The sequence below is a fragment of the Lithobates pipiens genome, unplaced genomic scaffold (assembly GCF_037356315.1).
Source record: "Lithobates pipiens isolate NorthernLeopardFrog02 unplaced genomic scaffold, aLitPip1_a1.2 Scaffold_13, whole genome shotgun sequence".
NCBI lineage: Eukaryota > Metazoa > Chordata > Amphibia > Anura > Ranidae > Lithobates > Lithobates pipiens.
In genome coordinates this window covers 246,536,043-246,551,526 of record NW_027507718.1, presented here as the reverse complement: position 1 = coordinate 246,551,526, position 15,484 = coordinate 246,536,043, and the positions used below count along the sequence as shown (strand labels likewise).

Sequence of the window (15,484 nt, the reverse complement as noted above, 5' to 3'; positions counted from 1 at the left end):
ATCACCTTTACCCTCAGCTTCTTTAGCAAGGCGGTGGTCATCTTGGAGGTGTGTTTGGGGTCGTTATTTATGTTGGAATACTGCCCTGTGTCCCAGTCTCCAAAGGGAGGGGATCATGCTCTGCTTCAGTATGTATGGTCGGAGCACTGACAGGCTGACCCCCTCACCCCTTCAACCTCTGCAGCAATGCTGGCAGCACTCATACGTTTAATTTCCTAAAGACAACCTCGTGCACGTGCACTTCTTTGGTCAACCATGGCGAGGCCTGTTCTGAGTGGAACCTGTTCTGTTAAACCGCTGTATGGTCCTGACTACCATGCTGCAGCTCAGTTTCAGGATCTTAGCAATCTTCATATAGCCTAGGCCATCTTCATGTAGAGCAACAATTCTTTTTTTCAGATCTTAAGAGAGATCTTTGCAATGAGGTGCCATGTTGAACTTCCAGTGACCGGTATGAGAGTGAGAGTGATAACACCAAATTTAACACACCTGCTCCCCATTCTCACCTGAAACCTTGTAACACTAATGAGTCGCATGACATCGGGGAGAGAAAATGGCTAATTGGGTCCAATTTGGACATTTTCATTTAGGGGTGTACTCACTTTTTTACACTGTTATACAAGCTGTACACTCGCTACTTTACATTGTAGCAAAGTGTCATTTCTTCAGTGTTGTCACATGAAAAGATAATATAATAATAATAATAATATATACAAAAATGTGAGGGGTCTACCTTTGTGAAATACTATAACTATATCTATCTATATCTATCTATATATATATATATATATATGTATGTATGTATGTATGTACCGTATATACTCGAGTATAAGCCGAGATTTTCAGCCTCTTTTTTGAGGCTGAAAGTGCCCCCCTCGGCTTATACTCAAGTCATCGCTGTCTGCCCGCTCGATCAGCGTGTCGAGCAGACAGACAGCGGCCATTCTATAATTCAAAAGCCGCGCCTCCGGCTCCGCCTTCGCCTGTGATAGGCGGAACACTGAATTTCCCAGCAGCCTGTGTTCCGCCTATCACGGACATCGTATCATCCTCGTACTACGGACGAGGATGATACGATGTACGTGATAGGCGGAACACAGGCTGCTGGGAAATTCAGTGTTCCGCCTATCACAGGCGAAGGCGGCGGCGCAGCTTTTGAATTTTACAATGGCCGCCGAGGCGCCGACGAAGAGGGCACGGGACGGAGGCAAGGCAAGGCACGGCACGGGATGGGACGGGACGGGACGGAGGCAAGGCACGGCGGCGAGGCACGGAGGCAAGGAGGCAAGGCACGGGACGGAGGCTCGGGACAAAGGCTCGGGACACAGGTAGGCTGGACACACACACACACACACACACACACACACACACACACACACACACACACACACACGGATGGATACACACACACACAGGGATGGATGGATGGATGGAGACACACACACACAGGGATGGATGGATGGATGGATGGAGACACACACACACAGGGATGGATGGATGGATGGACACACACACACACAGGGATGGATGGACGGACACACAGGGATGGACGGACACACAGGGATGGACGGACACACAGGGATGGACGGACACACACACAGGGATGGACAGGCATGTCTTACCCTCGGCTTATACACGAGTCAATAAGTTTGCCAGTTTTTTTGGGGGTAAATTGGGGGCCTCGGCTTATATTCGGGTCGGCCTATACTCGAGTATATACGGTATGTATGTATGTATGTATGTGTGTGTGTGGCAGCTGATGCTCAATAATTTGGGGGGGAGGGTGGCAAACTAACGCCATACTCCCCTCAGCAAGAGATGCGGGGGGAGGTGGTCATGAAGGCGGAGAACACCAGGAACAACAGCAACACCCCCCAGCCCCTCCCACCCCGCAGGGGGTGGATGAATGGGAGGGCAGAAGGCCTCTTTAACATAGGAGTTAGATGTCCTGCTCAGGATGACACTCTGATCTCTCCTCCTCCCTCCCCTTTTCGAGCCCAAGAGAGCTGGATCTCTCCTCCTCTTAGGCCAATGGGATTCTCCTTTTGGCCAATCAGGAATTGGGTCTCAGGAGCCCACCCGCCTATTGAAGCCTCAGGCTCTAATGTGGGCTTAAATAAAAAATAAAAAATAAACCCATTGGAGTCCATGCATCTAGCGCCCTGCATGTAGATTAGGGGGATGGACGCATGGATGGGGGGGCACCCCTAATGGATGGGTGCCACTGATATATACTATATATATATATATATATATATATATATATATAGTATAAGAATAAACAATTAGAATTATAAAAAAAAATCTAAAAATGTATAACAAATATATAAATAGAGCTGGCAACCACAAAAAAAGAAAACAATCAATGTATATAGAGTTAAAATATAAACAATATCCTAAGGGATAGTATGGGTATATATGCATTGTGTTCATAAGTGTGTATATACGTCAGTAATAGATTGTGTTAAGAACCTCGAAATGCATTAACCTTTATAGAGATGATTGGAAAATTAGAGTTCATGTTATTGTACATAGGAAGAAATGAGACAATACTGAATAGAAACGAACCTGTTGCTGCATTCTAATTGGGAACAATTCCTATGGGTGGTTATGTTGGATCAAAGTTCCTGTGGGAAAACAAAAACCAGGAATAGAAAGGTCTCAAGAAATAAGATAACACACCACTTGGAAGGTGGCAGACATAGACTGCAGAGGGGCCTGTGCAGAGACAATGTTTAGAACCCTTATTGATGCTGCTCATAGAAGCCTTTTTACCATCATGAATTCTCAGGGCTCCTGTTTTAAACTGTACTTGCAATTCTAGTTGCCTGTTTTCTCTCCTACCTGTCAAGTTTTAATATTTACAACTCAAACTGCTGTTTGCAGTTGTGTTTCCCCCCCCCCCCCCCCCCAGCTCTGAAAAAAACACTGTCCATGGTAGCACTTGGTATCTAAAAACAATCAAGGACCAATGGCAGAGTTCCTTATACAAGCATACCCCACTTTTAAGTATGCAATGGGGTTTATTTATTAAAGCTAGAAAGTGCAAAATAAGGCTCACTATTGCATAGAAACCAATAATTGAACAAGCTGAGGTTAGAAGCTCATTGGTCTCTATGCAGACGTGACTCTGATTTTGCACTTTCTAGCTTTAGTAAATAAACCCCATTGTGTACTTAAAAGTGGGGTATGCCTGCAATCCAATCAACATGTTAGCCATGACATTGATCACATGAGCTTTGTTAGTATACAGGCATACCCCACTTTTAAGTACGCAATGGGGTTTATTTACTAATAAATAGCTGGAAAGTGCAACATCAGGCTCCCTTCTGCATAGAAACCAATGAGATTCTAACCCCAGCTTGTTCAATTAAGCTTTGATAATAAAACCTGGAAGCTCATTGGTTTCTATGCAGAAGTGAGCCTGATTTTGCACTTTCCAGTTTTAGTAAATAAACCCCATTATGTACTTAAAAGTGGGGTATGTCTGTACAAACCTATATCAAAATAATAGTAAAAGCTTTTTCTATTTGACAGGTTATAGAAATTCACCTGTGCAGGGTATTTATTAAAAAAATGTACTAAATAAATACCGTACATAAAAATGTGTGAGACATAGGTGATAATTGAGGTATACTGTATGTACCAGTAAGTGAGATAACAAAACAATATGCAATATGTAAGAATGTTTTATTTATTTATTTATTTTTTGCGTTTTACTCTCTCTTTTTTCTTTTATCCTCTCTTTTTTTTAGGAATTTAACTTAATTGACAGAAGAGAACAAGCTCCTCTGCAGGAACTAATTGAAAAGCTGACCTCAAAGGACAGATAAGATCCCAATGATATGAGCACAGTTGCCTTTCATTCAAGCAAGCTTTGTTTTATCGTTTCTGGCCCATTCATATAACAGCCAAAACCTGTATGATTTTCTTTTTGTGTGTGTGCTTACAGAGGGAACGTGATGTATCTATTTTCTTACCTTCTAGTGATTGCAGTTGATTGTATTTTTACATAACCTGTTTGCAAAAGGAAGAGAAGTGTGAATCCCCTGTAATAATTTGCACACCCTTTACTGCACTGAAGAGGTTGTATGGAGGTATAATGTGCCTAATTTAAATATGCCTCAATTTTTACTTAACCACTAAACATATTGTACATTTTAATGCTTGATAATTTTACTATCTATGTGGTGGTGCAGAGAACAAGGGAACAGAGAATGAGCTTTGAGAACAGACCTCTGATGGGTAGAGAGTGGCCACGTAGGTTTCATATTAAGCAAACTTGGTCATAAGTTCCAAAGCCAAAATCATTTTAATTGTCTCTACCTAGGTCATATTTTTAAGATCCAAAATTGTGTCGCTTTCAGTATTTTTCTGAATTATGCTCAAAGGAAATCATTTACCCTTATGTCAGAACTAAGGCAAGAGCTTGGAATGTCAGTGTTCTGTAAGAACATTAGAGCTTGAGCAGCTGTTAATATTAGTTTGCCTTATGGTATTTTAGCTCATACAGATTAGAGAGCAGCTTAAATATGAGCTGCTGAAATCATTTGTGAATTGACTTTGTAGCTGTTAGGAGATATCCTATGAAAGGAACGTAATAAAATCTAAAGATTGCACATATACCGCAGAAAAAGCAATATTTTGGATGATTTTGTATAGGAAAAAAAAAAAGCGATTGCTTAGTTTAGATATCTGCCCTGTGTATTTGGAATTTAGGAATATAGCATAAAGAAAGAGTCTGTCCACTACTTGGTTATCTGTCAGGAACCAATATGACACTTTAAAAGTCAAGGACTGAAACCATTTTCTCTTGTGCACGGAATGGAGCAGAGCATGGCATGCACTTTTACACCCTATGCTTGCTTTGTGCATTGCTGTCTCTAACATATTAATATTGATTCATGTCTATAATTATTACAGAGATCAAAGATCTTTTTGAAAAACAAACAAAAAAAAACCCTTGTTTTTAGTGAATAACTGTGCATATACCCTTAGCCTATTGTGTATACAACTTGTATAAAAGGTTCATGAAACCTAACAACTATCATGTAATATTCTCAAAGAAATGGAAATAGTCTGAACAATCTATATGCCCATCGAAAGTAATGAGATTAGCAGCAGACATGGACTGCTTAGGGGCCTTTTGCTAAGCCCTTGTACACACGGTCGGAGATTCCGGCGGAATGTGTCCTATCGGACCGTTTTGTCGGATATTCCGACTGTGTGTGGTCTCCATCGGACTGTTTCCTTCGGAATATCCGACGGACCAACTTTTCCAACTTGCCGGTAATATTTTCCGCCAAAATGCTCCGATCGGACATACTCAGATCATGTGTAGCCTACTCCGACGGACAAAGTGCCACGCATGCTCAGATCAAATTCCTAGACCAAAGTTATTGGCTACTAGCCTGAACGTAGTCCCGTCGTAACGAAATAACGTCATCACGTTATGTACAATCGGATTTTCCGACAACTTAGTATGACCGTGTGTATGCAACATCACTTCCGGACCTCTTCCAGAATTAATCCGTCGGAATTTCTCAGACGGATTTGGTTGTTGGAATCTCCGACCGTGTGTACAAGGGTTAACAGCTATGTGACCCTTCCTCAACACTCCATGTGGCTTGTGGAAACACTTCACCAGAGTATTCCCTTTAATTGAGGTACTGCCTGGTGTATTTCATAACCTTACTTCTGCTTCCTCTGCCACCCACCTCTCCACATGTGCCAATAATGTCCCCACACTTCCCGCCATGCCACTTTTAGTGCCAACAGACCCTCTCCTGAACCACTTGAACTTAAATGCCATAGAAAAGGTCTTATCTAACTATAGTGCTCCCCACTTCTTCTACATGTACCTTTTAATGACAGCCTTATTTGGACCAGTCGATCTTTGGGATCCTTGGGCAGCTGAATTCAATACACAGGCAATATGTTGTTTTCTGCTTATTAACCACTACAGCCAACTATTTTAGGATATTGTTACAATTCTTGTTTTGTTTTAGAAATGTGCATTAACATGATAGTCTGCATTTTACTCCAACGCCCATCAAGCTGCCACTTAAAGCCTGCTAAAGTGGCTTATCAATGGAGAGGTCACTTAAGCACACTTGAAATACTAAGGCAGCTTGAGAAATCATGACCCTAAACTCTTAATATTGTAGAATAATAGGTATGGGTATGGTATCAGATTCAAAAAAACATGCAGTAAACGTATAACTATACAGTGCTTATCTAGTTTAACCACTTCAGCCTCGGAAGAATTTACCCCCTTCCTAACCAGAGCACTGTTTGCGATACAGCACTGCAATGTTTTAACTGACAATTGCGAAGTTGCACCCAAACTAAATTGACATCCTTTTTTTCCCACAAATAGAGATTTATTTTGGTGGCATTTGATCACCTCTGCAGTTTTTATTTTTTGCGCTATAAACAAAGAGCGATAAATTTGAAAAAAAAGCAATATTGTTTACTTTTTGCTATAATAAATATCCCTGAAAAATATCTAAAAAAACAAATTTCTTCCTCCGTTTAGGCCGATATGTATTCTTCTACATATTTTTGGTAAAAAAAATATAAAAATCGCAATAAGCGTATATTGATTGGTTTGCACAAAAGTTATAGTGTCTACAAAATAGAGGATAGATTTATGGCATTTTTATTATTATTGTTATTTTTTATTAGTAATGGTGGCGATCTTCAATTTTTATCATGATTGCCACCTTATGGTGGACACATCGGACACTTTTGACACTATTTTGGGACTATTGTCATTTATACAGTGATCAGTGCTATAAAGATGCATTGATTACTGTGTAAATGACACTGGCAAGGAAGGGGTTAAACACTAGGGGCGGGATACAGGGGTTAAGTGTGTTCTAGTGGGCTCACTACAACATGACAGAGATCACTGCTCCCAATGACAGGGAGCAGCAGATCCCTGTCATGTTGATAGGCAGAACAGGGAAATGCCTTGAGAAAAGACATTGAGCCTGCAGGACCCGTTGACAAGCTCACAGAGTACTTGGCGGACGCGCACACCCACAAAGCCACATCTTAAAGGGGACGTACAGGTACGCCCATTTGCGCAGCCGTGCCATTGTGCCGACCTACATCGCCGCGCGCTGGCCGGCAAGCAGTTAAAAAAGGGGTTTATATTTGGCAGGAGAAGAATAGACACTGAACACTTTTAAAAAATACTTAATTTAATGTTCTTTTTTTTTTTTTTTTTTTTAATAAAGACAAGGATATAACAGATACCAAACAGTAAAGAGAATTGTAGAAAAGCAAGATACACAGCCACAGATCAGGGGAGGCGCAATTCCATGGTTACAGCATATATAATGAGATGAAGAATATAGTACGGGAAGTCCTGTGACCACTGAACGAAAACTATTTAACTGTGAAGATGCTGCTACTAAAATGTATTGGAAATATTAAAAATGTTACAAAGATGTATTTCCATGAGTATGCTGCCATTTAAATCAGTCCCAGATGTAAAGTGTTAAAAAAAAATTTAGGAATCTGAATTACGTAATTTCCTCTAAGTTGATAAAGCAAAAATGTGTTAAACGGCATACTAATGTTTTCTAAAATCATTTTATAAGTATTGAAGGTTATATCCATTCAGATTTGAGTTTTGCTGTTTACAAACCTAAATACATGCAAGGTGATCATAAAATATGTAAATGAGGTCTGTAAAGCTTTACAAAGGGAAATAAAATAAAAAATACAACAAAAACCTGTATTGCCAAAATAAGCAAAAGAAAGAAAATAGTACAAATAGGTAATATTTTTTTTTACTCTGCTTCATGCTCCAATTATTAAAGTAGAACTATGGGCAAAACTTTTTTTTTTTAATTTTGGATACAATAGGGGGGAGGGTTATAACCCCTGTCAGATTCTTTTTCACATCTGTGTCCGATTGTGGAGATTTCCCTTCACTTCCTGTGCCATAGCCAAACAGGAAGTGAGAGGAAATTCTTGCAAATTAAGGGAATTCCTTGAGGACCCCCAGGTCACCAGAACTAGTGTCCCCATTGGAAGATTTCTCTTCTATTGCTTTCTGGGGACAACCTAAATTTGGGGATTTTCTTTTACTTTCAGTGATAATGGAAAACAGAACAAATAGAGAGGGTGAATCTCCTTAACGGGGAAACAGACAGCAATAAAAATTGACAGGTGTTCTAAACCCTCTTCACTCTGTCCAAAACTAGAAAAAAAAATACTTTTAGGTATATTTTAATACATTGCTTGATAGCTTCTGAAATGAGTTGACATTTTTTTTATTGGTACTATGTGGAGACCTATTTTATAAAGCTGATTAAGAATAGAGTTTAGGTGAGCACAAGGTCTAAGTAAAACAGTAGCTTGAATAAATAAATGCATATCAGGGCCCAAGCAGTCAGTCAAAAGTCAGTCCTGGAGATTACACAAGGAAAACATGGCTCCCCCTGTGTGATTGTCAGATCTTTGTGGCATCTGGTGCTGTGCTTTGTTTACTAAGCTCCTGACACATAGTGGACAGATTCCACAATGACAGCCGAGCAAAGTGTTGCTGGTTACACAGGGAAAACCCCAATCTCCCTGTGTAACCTGTAAAGCCCCATAAACCTTCACTTTTACCCTATTTCTCAACCAGCTTTTAAATAAAAGCATAACAGAAAAAATAAAGAAACCAACAGTCCTCTATGCCCAACTATTATTACAAAATGGGATATTCCTAAATCTTTATTTATTAGATTTTTTAAAATATCTTTTTAATATCTTGCTTTGTATCCCACTTCCGAGTCTCACTGTGGACACCAAGCTTACTAAGTAGTTATCAAGGTTTACGTTTAAGCCCAACCCCAGGCAAATAAAAACAACTCCCCCATCTCTCTTTCCCACTACCCTATAGCTTAGTGCTGGAATGAAAAATAAAATGCCTATTATATTTACCTAAACCCACGGCCACATGACTTTTGGGTGCTGGTCCTTTACTGCTCTTCTATATTCTTTCGGCCTGGTTCTTCTTTGGGGTGTCGACATCAATGTCTGCAAGATGTGGACACTTTCCTATTGGCTATCCAGCAGCAGGTCTCTCATGATTCAGAAGAGGAGTGATGTCATTGCTAGAGAACTAGAATCGGGAAAGTGAGGGATAACCTTTACATCTGGATCAGTCATCCCTGTAGCAGGAAGTGGTGCTGCCAAGGGACCCAGACAATAAACGTAGGTGAGTATATCTTTGTTCACCAGGTACTACAAAAAAAAATAGCCTTACGCAATAAATTCAAGGTGGGTGGGAAAGAGAAATAGGACATTTTTGCCTGGAGTTGGGCTTTAAATTAAAATAAAATACATAAGGAAGGCATGATCAGTCCAATAATTTACTGTACTCCACAGGGAGTCACCTTGTGAGGCTGGAAGCTAGGCAGATAAGGCTACCACTATTCTATTCTATTGTAATGATTTGTATATACAGGTGTCAAACATATATGGATGCAGAAGAACTTCTCTTCACCTCCAAAGTGCTGTCATACACTTCAGGGGGCACAGACTAAACTCAAATATCCCTGTGTCTTACAACATCCATCATAGTGCTAATGCTATGTGTTTACCTCAACCTCTGGAAAAAGTTGAAGAGCTTAATACGGAACTAAACCCTCCAAATGCTTTTCAGCCAAGGAAGTTGCCATCTTAACTTTGATCTACAACTGCCATGTCGCTGCACATATGATCAGTTATGACACCAGCCATTTGATGGTTTGACAGTTTGGTTGAAGACACAAGCAAAAGTGACAGCATTCCTGGCATGCTGGGAATGTAACAGTTTTGGAAACCGTTAAATCGATGTGTTTAGTTCCGTTTTAGGGCCCTTTCACACAGGCGTTCCGTTTTGTCCATTTCTTATCCATCCGTTGACGGACGAAAAACAAACATCAATGCATCTCTGTAGAAAAACAGATGATCATCTATTTACATTCGCTTCCATCAACTTCTGTTTTTTGGAATGGATAAAAGCCATATTCTTCCGTAAAAAAAAAAAAAGGTCTGTTTTGGATCTGTTTTTGCACTGGTAGTGGATGTAATAAACTGATGTAAAACCGATAAGAACCTGAAACTGATGAAATACTGATGTAGGGCGCCTCCATGTAGCGGATTCTGCTTGCCCAGCCGGGGATCGCTCTGCTGATGCCTGCAGGTGGATGATAGGTCCATGTCTGCTCCGTTGTGTTGTCTGGACACAGTCCCGCTCTCCTCTATGGGGAAATTGGATGGACACAGACCACCTGTCTGTTTCCATCTGATCCATCTGATGGAAAATAAGACCACCATCCATCTGTTTTTTGTGGGAAGGATCGGATGAAATCTACCACTTCATAAGAGAGACTGGAGGATTTGATCAGGTCCACCTAAAAAACTGACAGGTGGACCTTATTTTGCCAGCCCCTGTAAAAGTGCCCAAAAACTGATCTGTTTTTGCACAGAACACTCGTGTGAAAGGACCCTTAAAGAGGAAGTAAAGGCAAAATTTTTTCTTTTTTAAAAAGCACACCCTGTAAGGCAAAGGCATAATGAGCTAGTATGCATAGCATACTAGCTCATTATGAATAACTTACCTGAGAACGAAGCCCCTGAAGCGGTCCTCCGTCTTCCTCTTCGCCACTGCCATGGATCCCGTAGCGACCTCCGGGTCTCCCGCCTCCGGCGAATCACTGTGATTCGCCGAAGCCGCAATGAAGTCACTCCCGCGCATGCGCACGGGAGCCGACACTCGCGGCATATCGCCACAATCTGCGGCCTGCCCCAGTGCGCCTGCGCGCCGCTGTCTTCGGGTAAATATCTCCTAAACCGTATAGATATTTCTTGGACCTACAGGTAAGCCTTAATCTAGGCTTACCTGTAGGTCAAAGTTGGTTGTAAGGGTTTACAACCACTTTAAGCTGGTGAAAATTAAAAGAAGGTAGTACAATTTAAAACTGAACTGACACAGTATAGCATAACTGCACTACAAATTTAGGGGAACATAGCAGAGAGAAAACATTTACTGATTTTGGGGTCCCCAAAGTTCCTCTTCATATAGAGCAGAGTTAAAATGATAAGCATTTTTGTGTGGTTCCTCGTGTGCTGCATGGCATAGCTGGTCAAGTTTTTGTTATCCAAAAATGATATGAAGCACAGCATCCTCTACCTCCTCTCCAGTGTGAATCTGCTGTGTGTGCACCTTCATTGAGCATAGCATGTGGTTGTGCATCAACTAATCAGCGCAAACAAGAGATGGACACATTGAAGAGGTCCTGGGATGCCATAGTTTACTTAGTTCTGCTCCCTTGTTTGCCATGCATGACTGTGAGACAAGTCATTAGCCATGAACTGACAAATTTGGTTTGTTGGGTTTGACTGGGAAACTTCCATATGTACTGTAGACAGATTTAAAAAATCTTTTTATATAGTATGTTTGAACATATTTCCAACAAGGCAATGCAAATGCATATTCCCCTTTTATAAATCAACAGTTCTTTAAAGATAGAAGATATGCCATGTGCATATGTGGCCTCTATGTACCCAAAGCATCAGCATTTAGCATCATGATTTAGGACAAGATCTGCTCAGGTGGGTAAACCTTGGCCTCATACAAGAAATGATCACGCCAGGGGTGTTACCTTCTTTTTGGTCCTTAGGTATAAACATGGAAGACCCAAATATAAAAGTTTATGCCCAAAGCTGAAGACCTATGAATTCTCGGGCCGCCTTAACCCCAGTTTTTTTATGCTGTGTCTGTCAATAAACCTTAATCTTCCAAGCTTTAGGTGTTTTATTCTGTTTCCAATTAGGCACCGTTTGCACACTTTTCTACACATTATTATTGTACTGTTATAAAAAGTGTGAATCATAAAGCTGTAACTTATTTTATTTTATCTAATGGCATCATTCCTTTTTCTCTAAGGCTAAGGCAGCTACGCAGCGAGGACCCTTACAGGTCATGGCACACTTTAATGGTTTATAAGCCATATTCTTAGTAGAATGTATGTAACTTTCACATGCAAATACTATACAGAATGTCTCCACTTGGCAAAGTTTCTGTTGTTGAAGTCTTATTTTAGTGCCTTGACAGGTGAAGTATTCCTACATAACAAAGAAGCAACACTTCCTACACAGTGATATGGGTCACTGTTACACCTTAATAACGTTAGAGCAGACTTGTTGCATGAATAGATATGTTCTGTATCCTAATCATAAATGCACTACAGTGGAAAGGTTATAAACTCTCGTACTCTAGTATTATTGGAGGATACAGCCCTCTCCTCGTTAATATGTTTGTATACTGACACGTACAGGTGGTTTGGACACTATACAAAACAAATCATAGATTAGCTCCATCTAGTGCAGGGGTCTCAAACTGGCGGCCCTTCAGCTGTTGCAAAAACTACAAGTCCCATCATGCCCTAGCCTGTGAGAGTCATGCTTGTAACTGTCAGCCTTCTAATGCCTCATTGGACTTGTAGTTTTGCAACAGCCGGAGGGCCGCCAAATTGAGACCCCTGCTCTTGTGGCTATACCATTACATCTGCTCAAAAGATTGGTTAAACTTTTTGTCCAACACCAGGACTTTGTTTTCTAGGTTTACAAAGCCGCAACACAGGGCCTGGTTTATAAGGGGGCAAAAGGGGAAATTGCTCTGGGCTCCCGGACAGAAGGGGCCATCTCTATATAAAATAAAATAAAAAGTATATATATATATATATATATATATATATATATATATATATATATACATACACACATACACGGTATATATAATAAATATAACACAAATTAAATAATATAAAATGTATAATAAAAAAGGTACTATGTTTTATTAAATGTATCTTGGGAAGTAATTGCTGGCTATCATTGTAAAACTCCAGACTGGTATATTGTAACATTTTTCAAAAATGAATCTTGGAGGCTCAAGCAAACCACACACAGAGAACTATGTGTATATGTGACCTCAGAATAATGTTGCGTCATGCATTTTAAAAATGTATAAGGCCCCCCCCCCAACCTGAAGTGCCCCAGGCCACCCAAGGTCTAAATGTGTCTCTCTTGCTACCTGGTCCTTCATGCACAAATTTACAAACTTCTAGCAGGTGTATGTGGATGCATTGGCAGATGCTAGCTTTGGATATTTCAAAAAATGTAATCTTGCAGTGGGGCTCCCAATGTCTAGAGGTGCACAGTGCAGGCTCTATCTTACACCTTATACCATGCTCCAGCTGGCTCCAGTGCTCTCCTCCTCTTCCTGAAACTCCAAGCTGAGCCTTAGCGTCCTTATGTACAATACAGAGCAATTACTCTGCATTGTATATTGAGGAGGTTGGAGTGCGGCCAGAACCAGCTCACAGCAGGTGGCAGGAGACTGCTTGCAGCACTTTGGGGTATCTGCTAGAGTACGGTAAGTATTGACTCCCTTTCTGTGCACCCCTGGACACAAGCTTTTAACCCTTGCAGTGCAGGGAGAGGCCACACTGCAAGGTTACATTTTGAACTTAAAGGTCCTGCAGTTTTGCATAGTGTCCAACCTCCTGTAATTACTCGCATGCTGAGGACTAGAATGCTATGTCCTCCAAAAAACTACTGGAGAAAATGATTTTATTGAATACAAATACTATTTTTTATCCTTTGTTGTTTATTTCTTGGTTATTGATTTTGGATTATACCAATCCAGCTCCACTACAACTAGGAGATAAAAGTTTATTTAAAAAAGATACACACAGAAAAGTGACAAGCAACACACCTAGAATACCATGTTTACTATGAAATGTGTTATGACAATTTATAGGCACAAATTATCCTAAAATTTATTTTCCAAATTTCTACAGTTCTGTACTTAGCTCATTATGTTGCATAGATATGCTTGTGTTCAAATGTATTTGATGGCATTGCAATGAAATGAATTTAACTATATCAACTTACGAATATTTTTTTGTCCTGCAAATAGGTTGACCTATACAGATTTTATTCTTTTTATATGTCCAATAACAATGATACATATTTCCTTGTTTTGCTGAAAGCTGGTAGAACTCAAATAGTGATGTATCAAATAAGCTTTGTGTGTGCCAATAGTGTTCCAGGTTCTTAAAGGCTAGTTCCTTTGAACTAAACTTTGGTAGGAATTAAAAGAGGTATAATTAAGTTATAAGACCAACGTGCCCTCCAGTTTTCCATGCTGACATGATGTATACACACTCACAATAGACACTAGATCTTTTGTAGATCCTCTTTGAACTTGGCATGTCCTTTCTCTGTGAACCTTTTATTCTTATGAACATCATAGAGGAGGGTCTTTGACAACACTGATCCAAGCGGCCAAATCCAAAGATACTGGGCAAGAAACACTAATATTTAAAATTTACCACACTTAATTCCACTGAAAACTATAGTTGGTATTTGTCTTTAACTTGACCTAAAATGTAAGTCTAATGCAACATTTTAAAGACTGAAACAGAATGTTTAAACTCTACAAAATGTAGAGTGATGTACATAATGTGTACAGATTGTACTTGATGGCTTAAAGTATTTAAACCTCTTTTCTTTAGTGAAAACTGCTGTTTTTATGAAAATTAAATAAATATCTTGTTTGACCAACTCTTGTGTTGACCTGGTTATTAAATTTCCTTTTAGAAATGAATGAATACTTAAACCGGGAGTCCACCGGGACTCCGCGTTTATTTATTTTTTTTAAAAGCCAGCAGCTACAAATACTGCAGCTGCTGATTTTTAAAATACTGACACTTACATGTCCAGCGCGCCCGCGATGTCGGCACCCGAAGCCGATCTCTAGATCGTCTGTAAGGTCCTGCCGCCGCCATCTTGGGTATGGGAATCAGGAAATGGAGCCTTTCGGCTTAATTTCCCGGTTCCCTACTGCGCATGCGCGAATCGCGCTGCGCAATAAGGACGGTCCCCACTGCCTCTGGGATCTGTGTGTTTCCCAGCAGGCAGCGGGGCACTTGCGGAAAGGGGCGGGCACTTGCGGAAAAGGGGCGTAATCTACGCCCCTTTCCGCAGAGAGCTATCCCGGAAGTGGGTGCAGAATACCTGTACTGTACAGGTATCTGCACCCCCCCTCCCCCCTGAAAGGTGCCAATTGTGGCGCCGGAGGGGGGGAGGGTTCCGATGAGCGGAGGTCCACTTTAGGGTGGACCTCCGCTTTAATATTGTCCTCCCAATATATCATAACACCACTCTCAAGCAGGAGCAATCTTATGACAGATGTCACCTAAGGCCAGGGGGTAGATAAGGGGGGGAGGTTAGGGGGGTTCTAGCTCAAATGCTCAATTCAGCCTCAGAACCATTAGTGCATCCACCATAGTGCGTATAGTTTTGCACTGCTCAGCTTCAGTAAAATTCTGTCCCCAAATTTAGTGATCAGTCTGTCCCTCTTCTGGATAGCCCAGTTATTTTTTACAAACCAATGTCATTCTGGTAGGATTAATGGCTTATAAGCACACAA

General features: G+C 40.7%; 1 protein-coding gene across 1 annotated transcript in view; it reads left to right on the top strand.

Moving 5' to 3' along the window:
• The window catches only part of MOB1B (MOB kinase activator 1B), a 118,454-nt gene extending 103,838 nt beyond the window's left edge, over positions 1-14,616 (top strand). Inside the window, exon 6 of the mRNA XM_077476462.1 lies at positions 3,756-14,616. Within this exon, the coding sequence (XP_077332588.1) occupies positions 3,756-3,833 (78 nt within the window). The 3' untranslated portion in view covers positions 3,834-14,616. The remainder of the gene's footprint in view (positions 1-3,755) is intronic.
• The last annotated feature ends 868 nt before the right edge of the window (positions 14,617-15,484 follow it).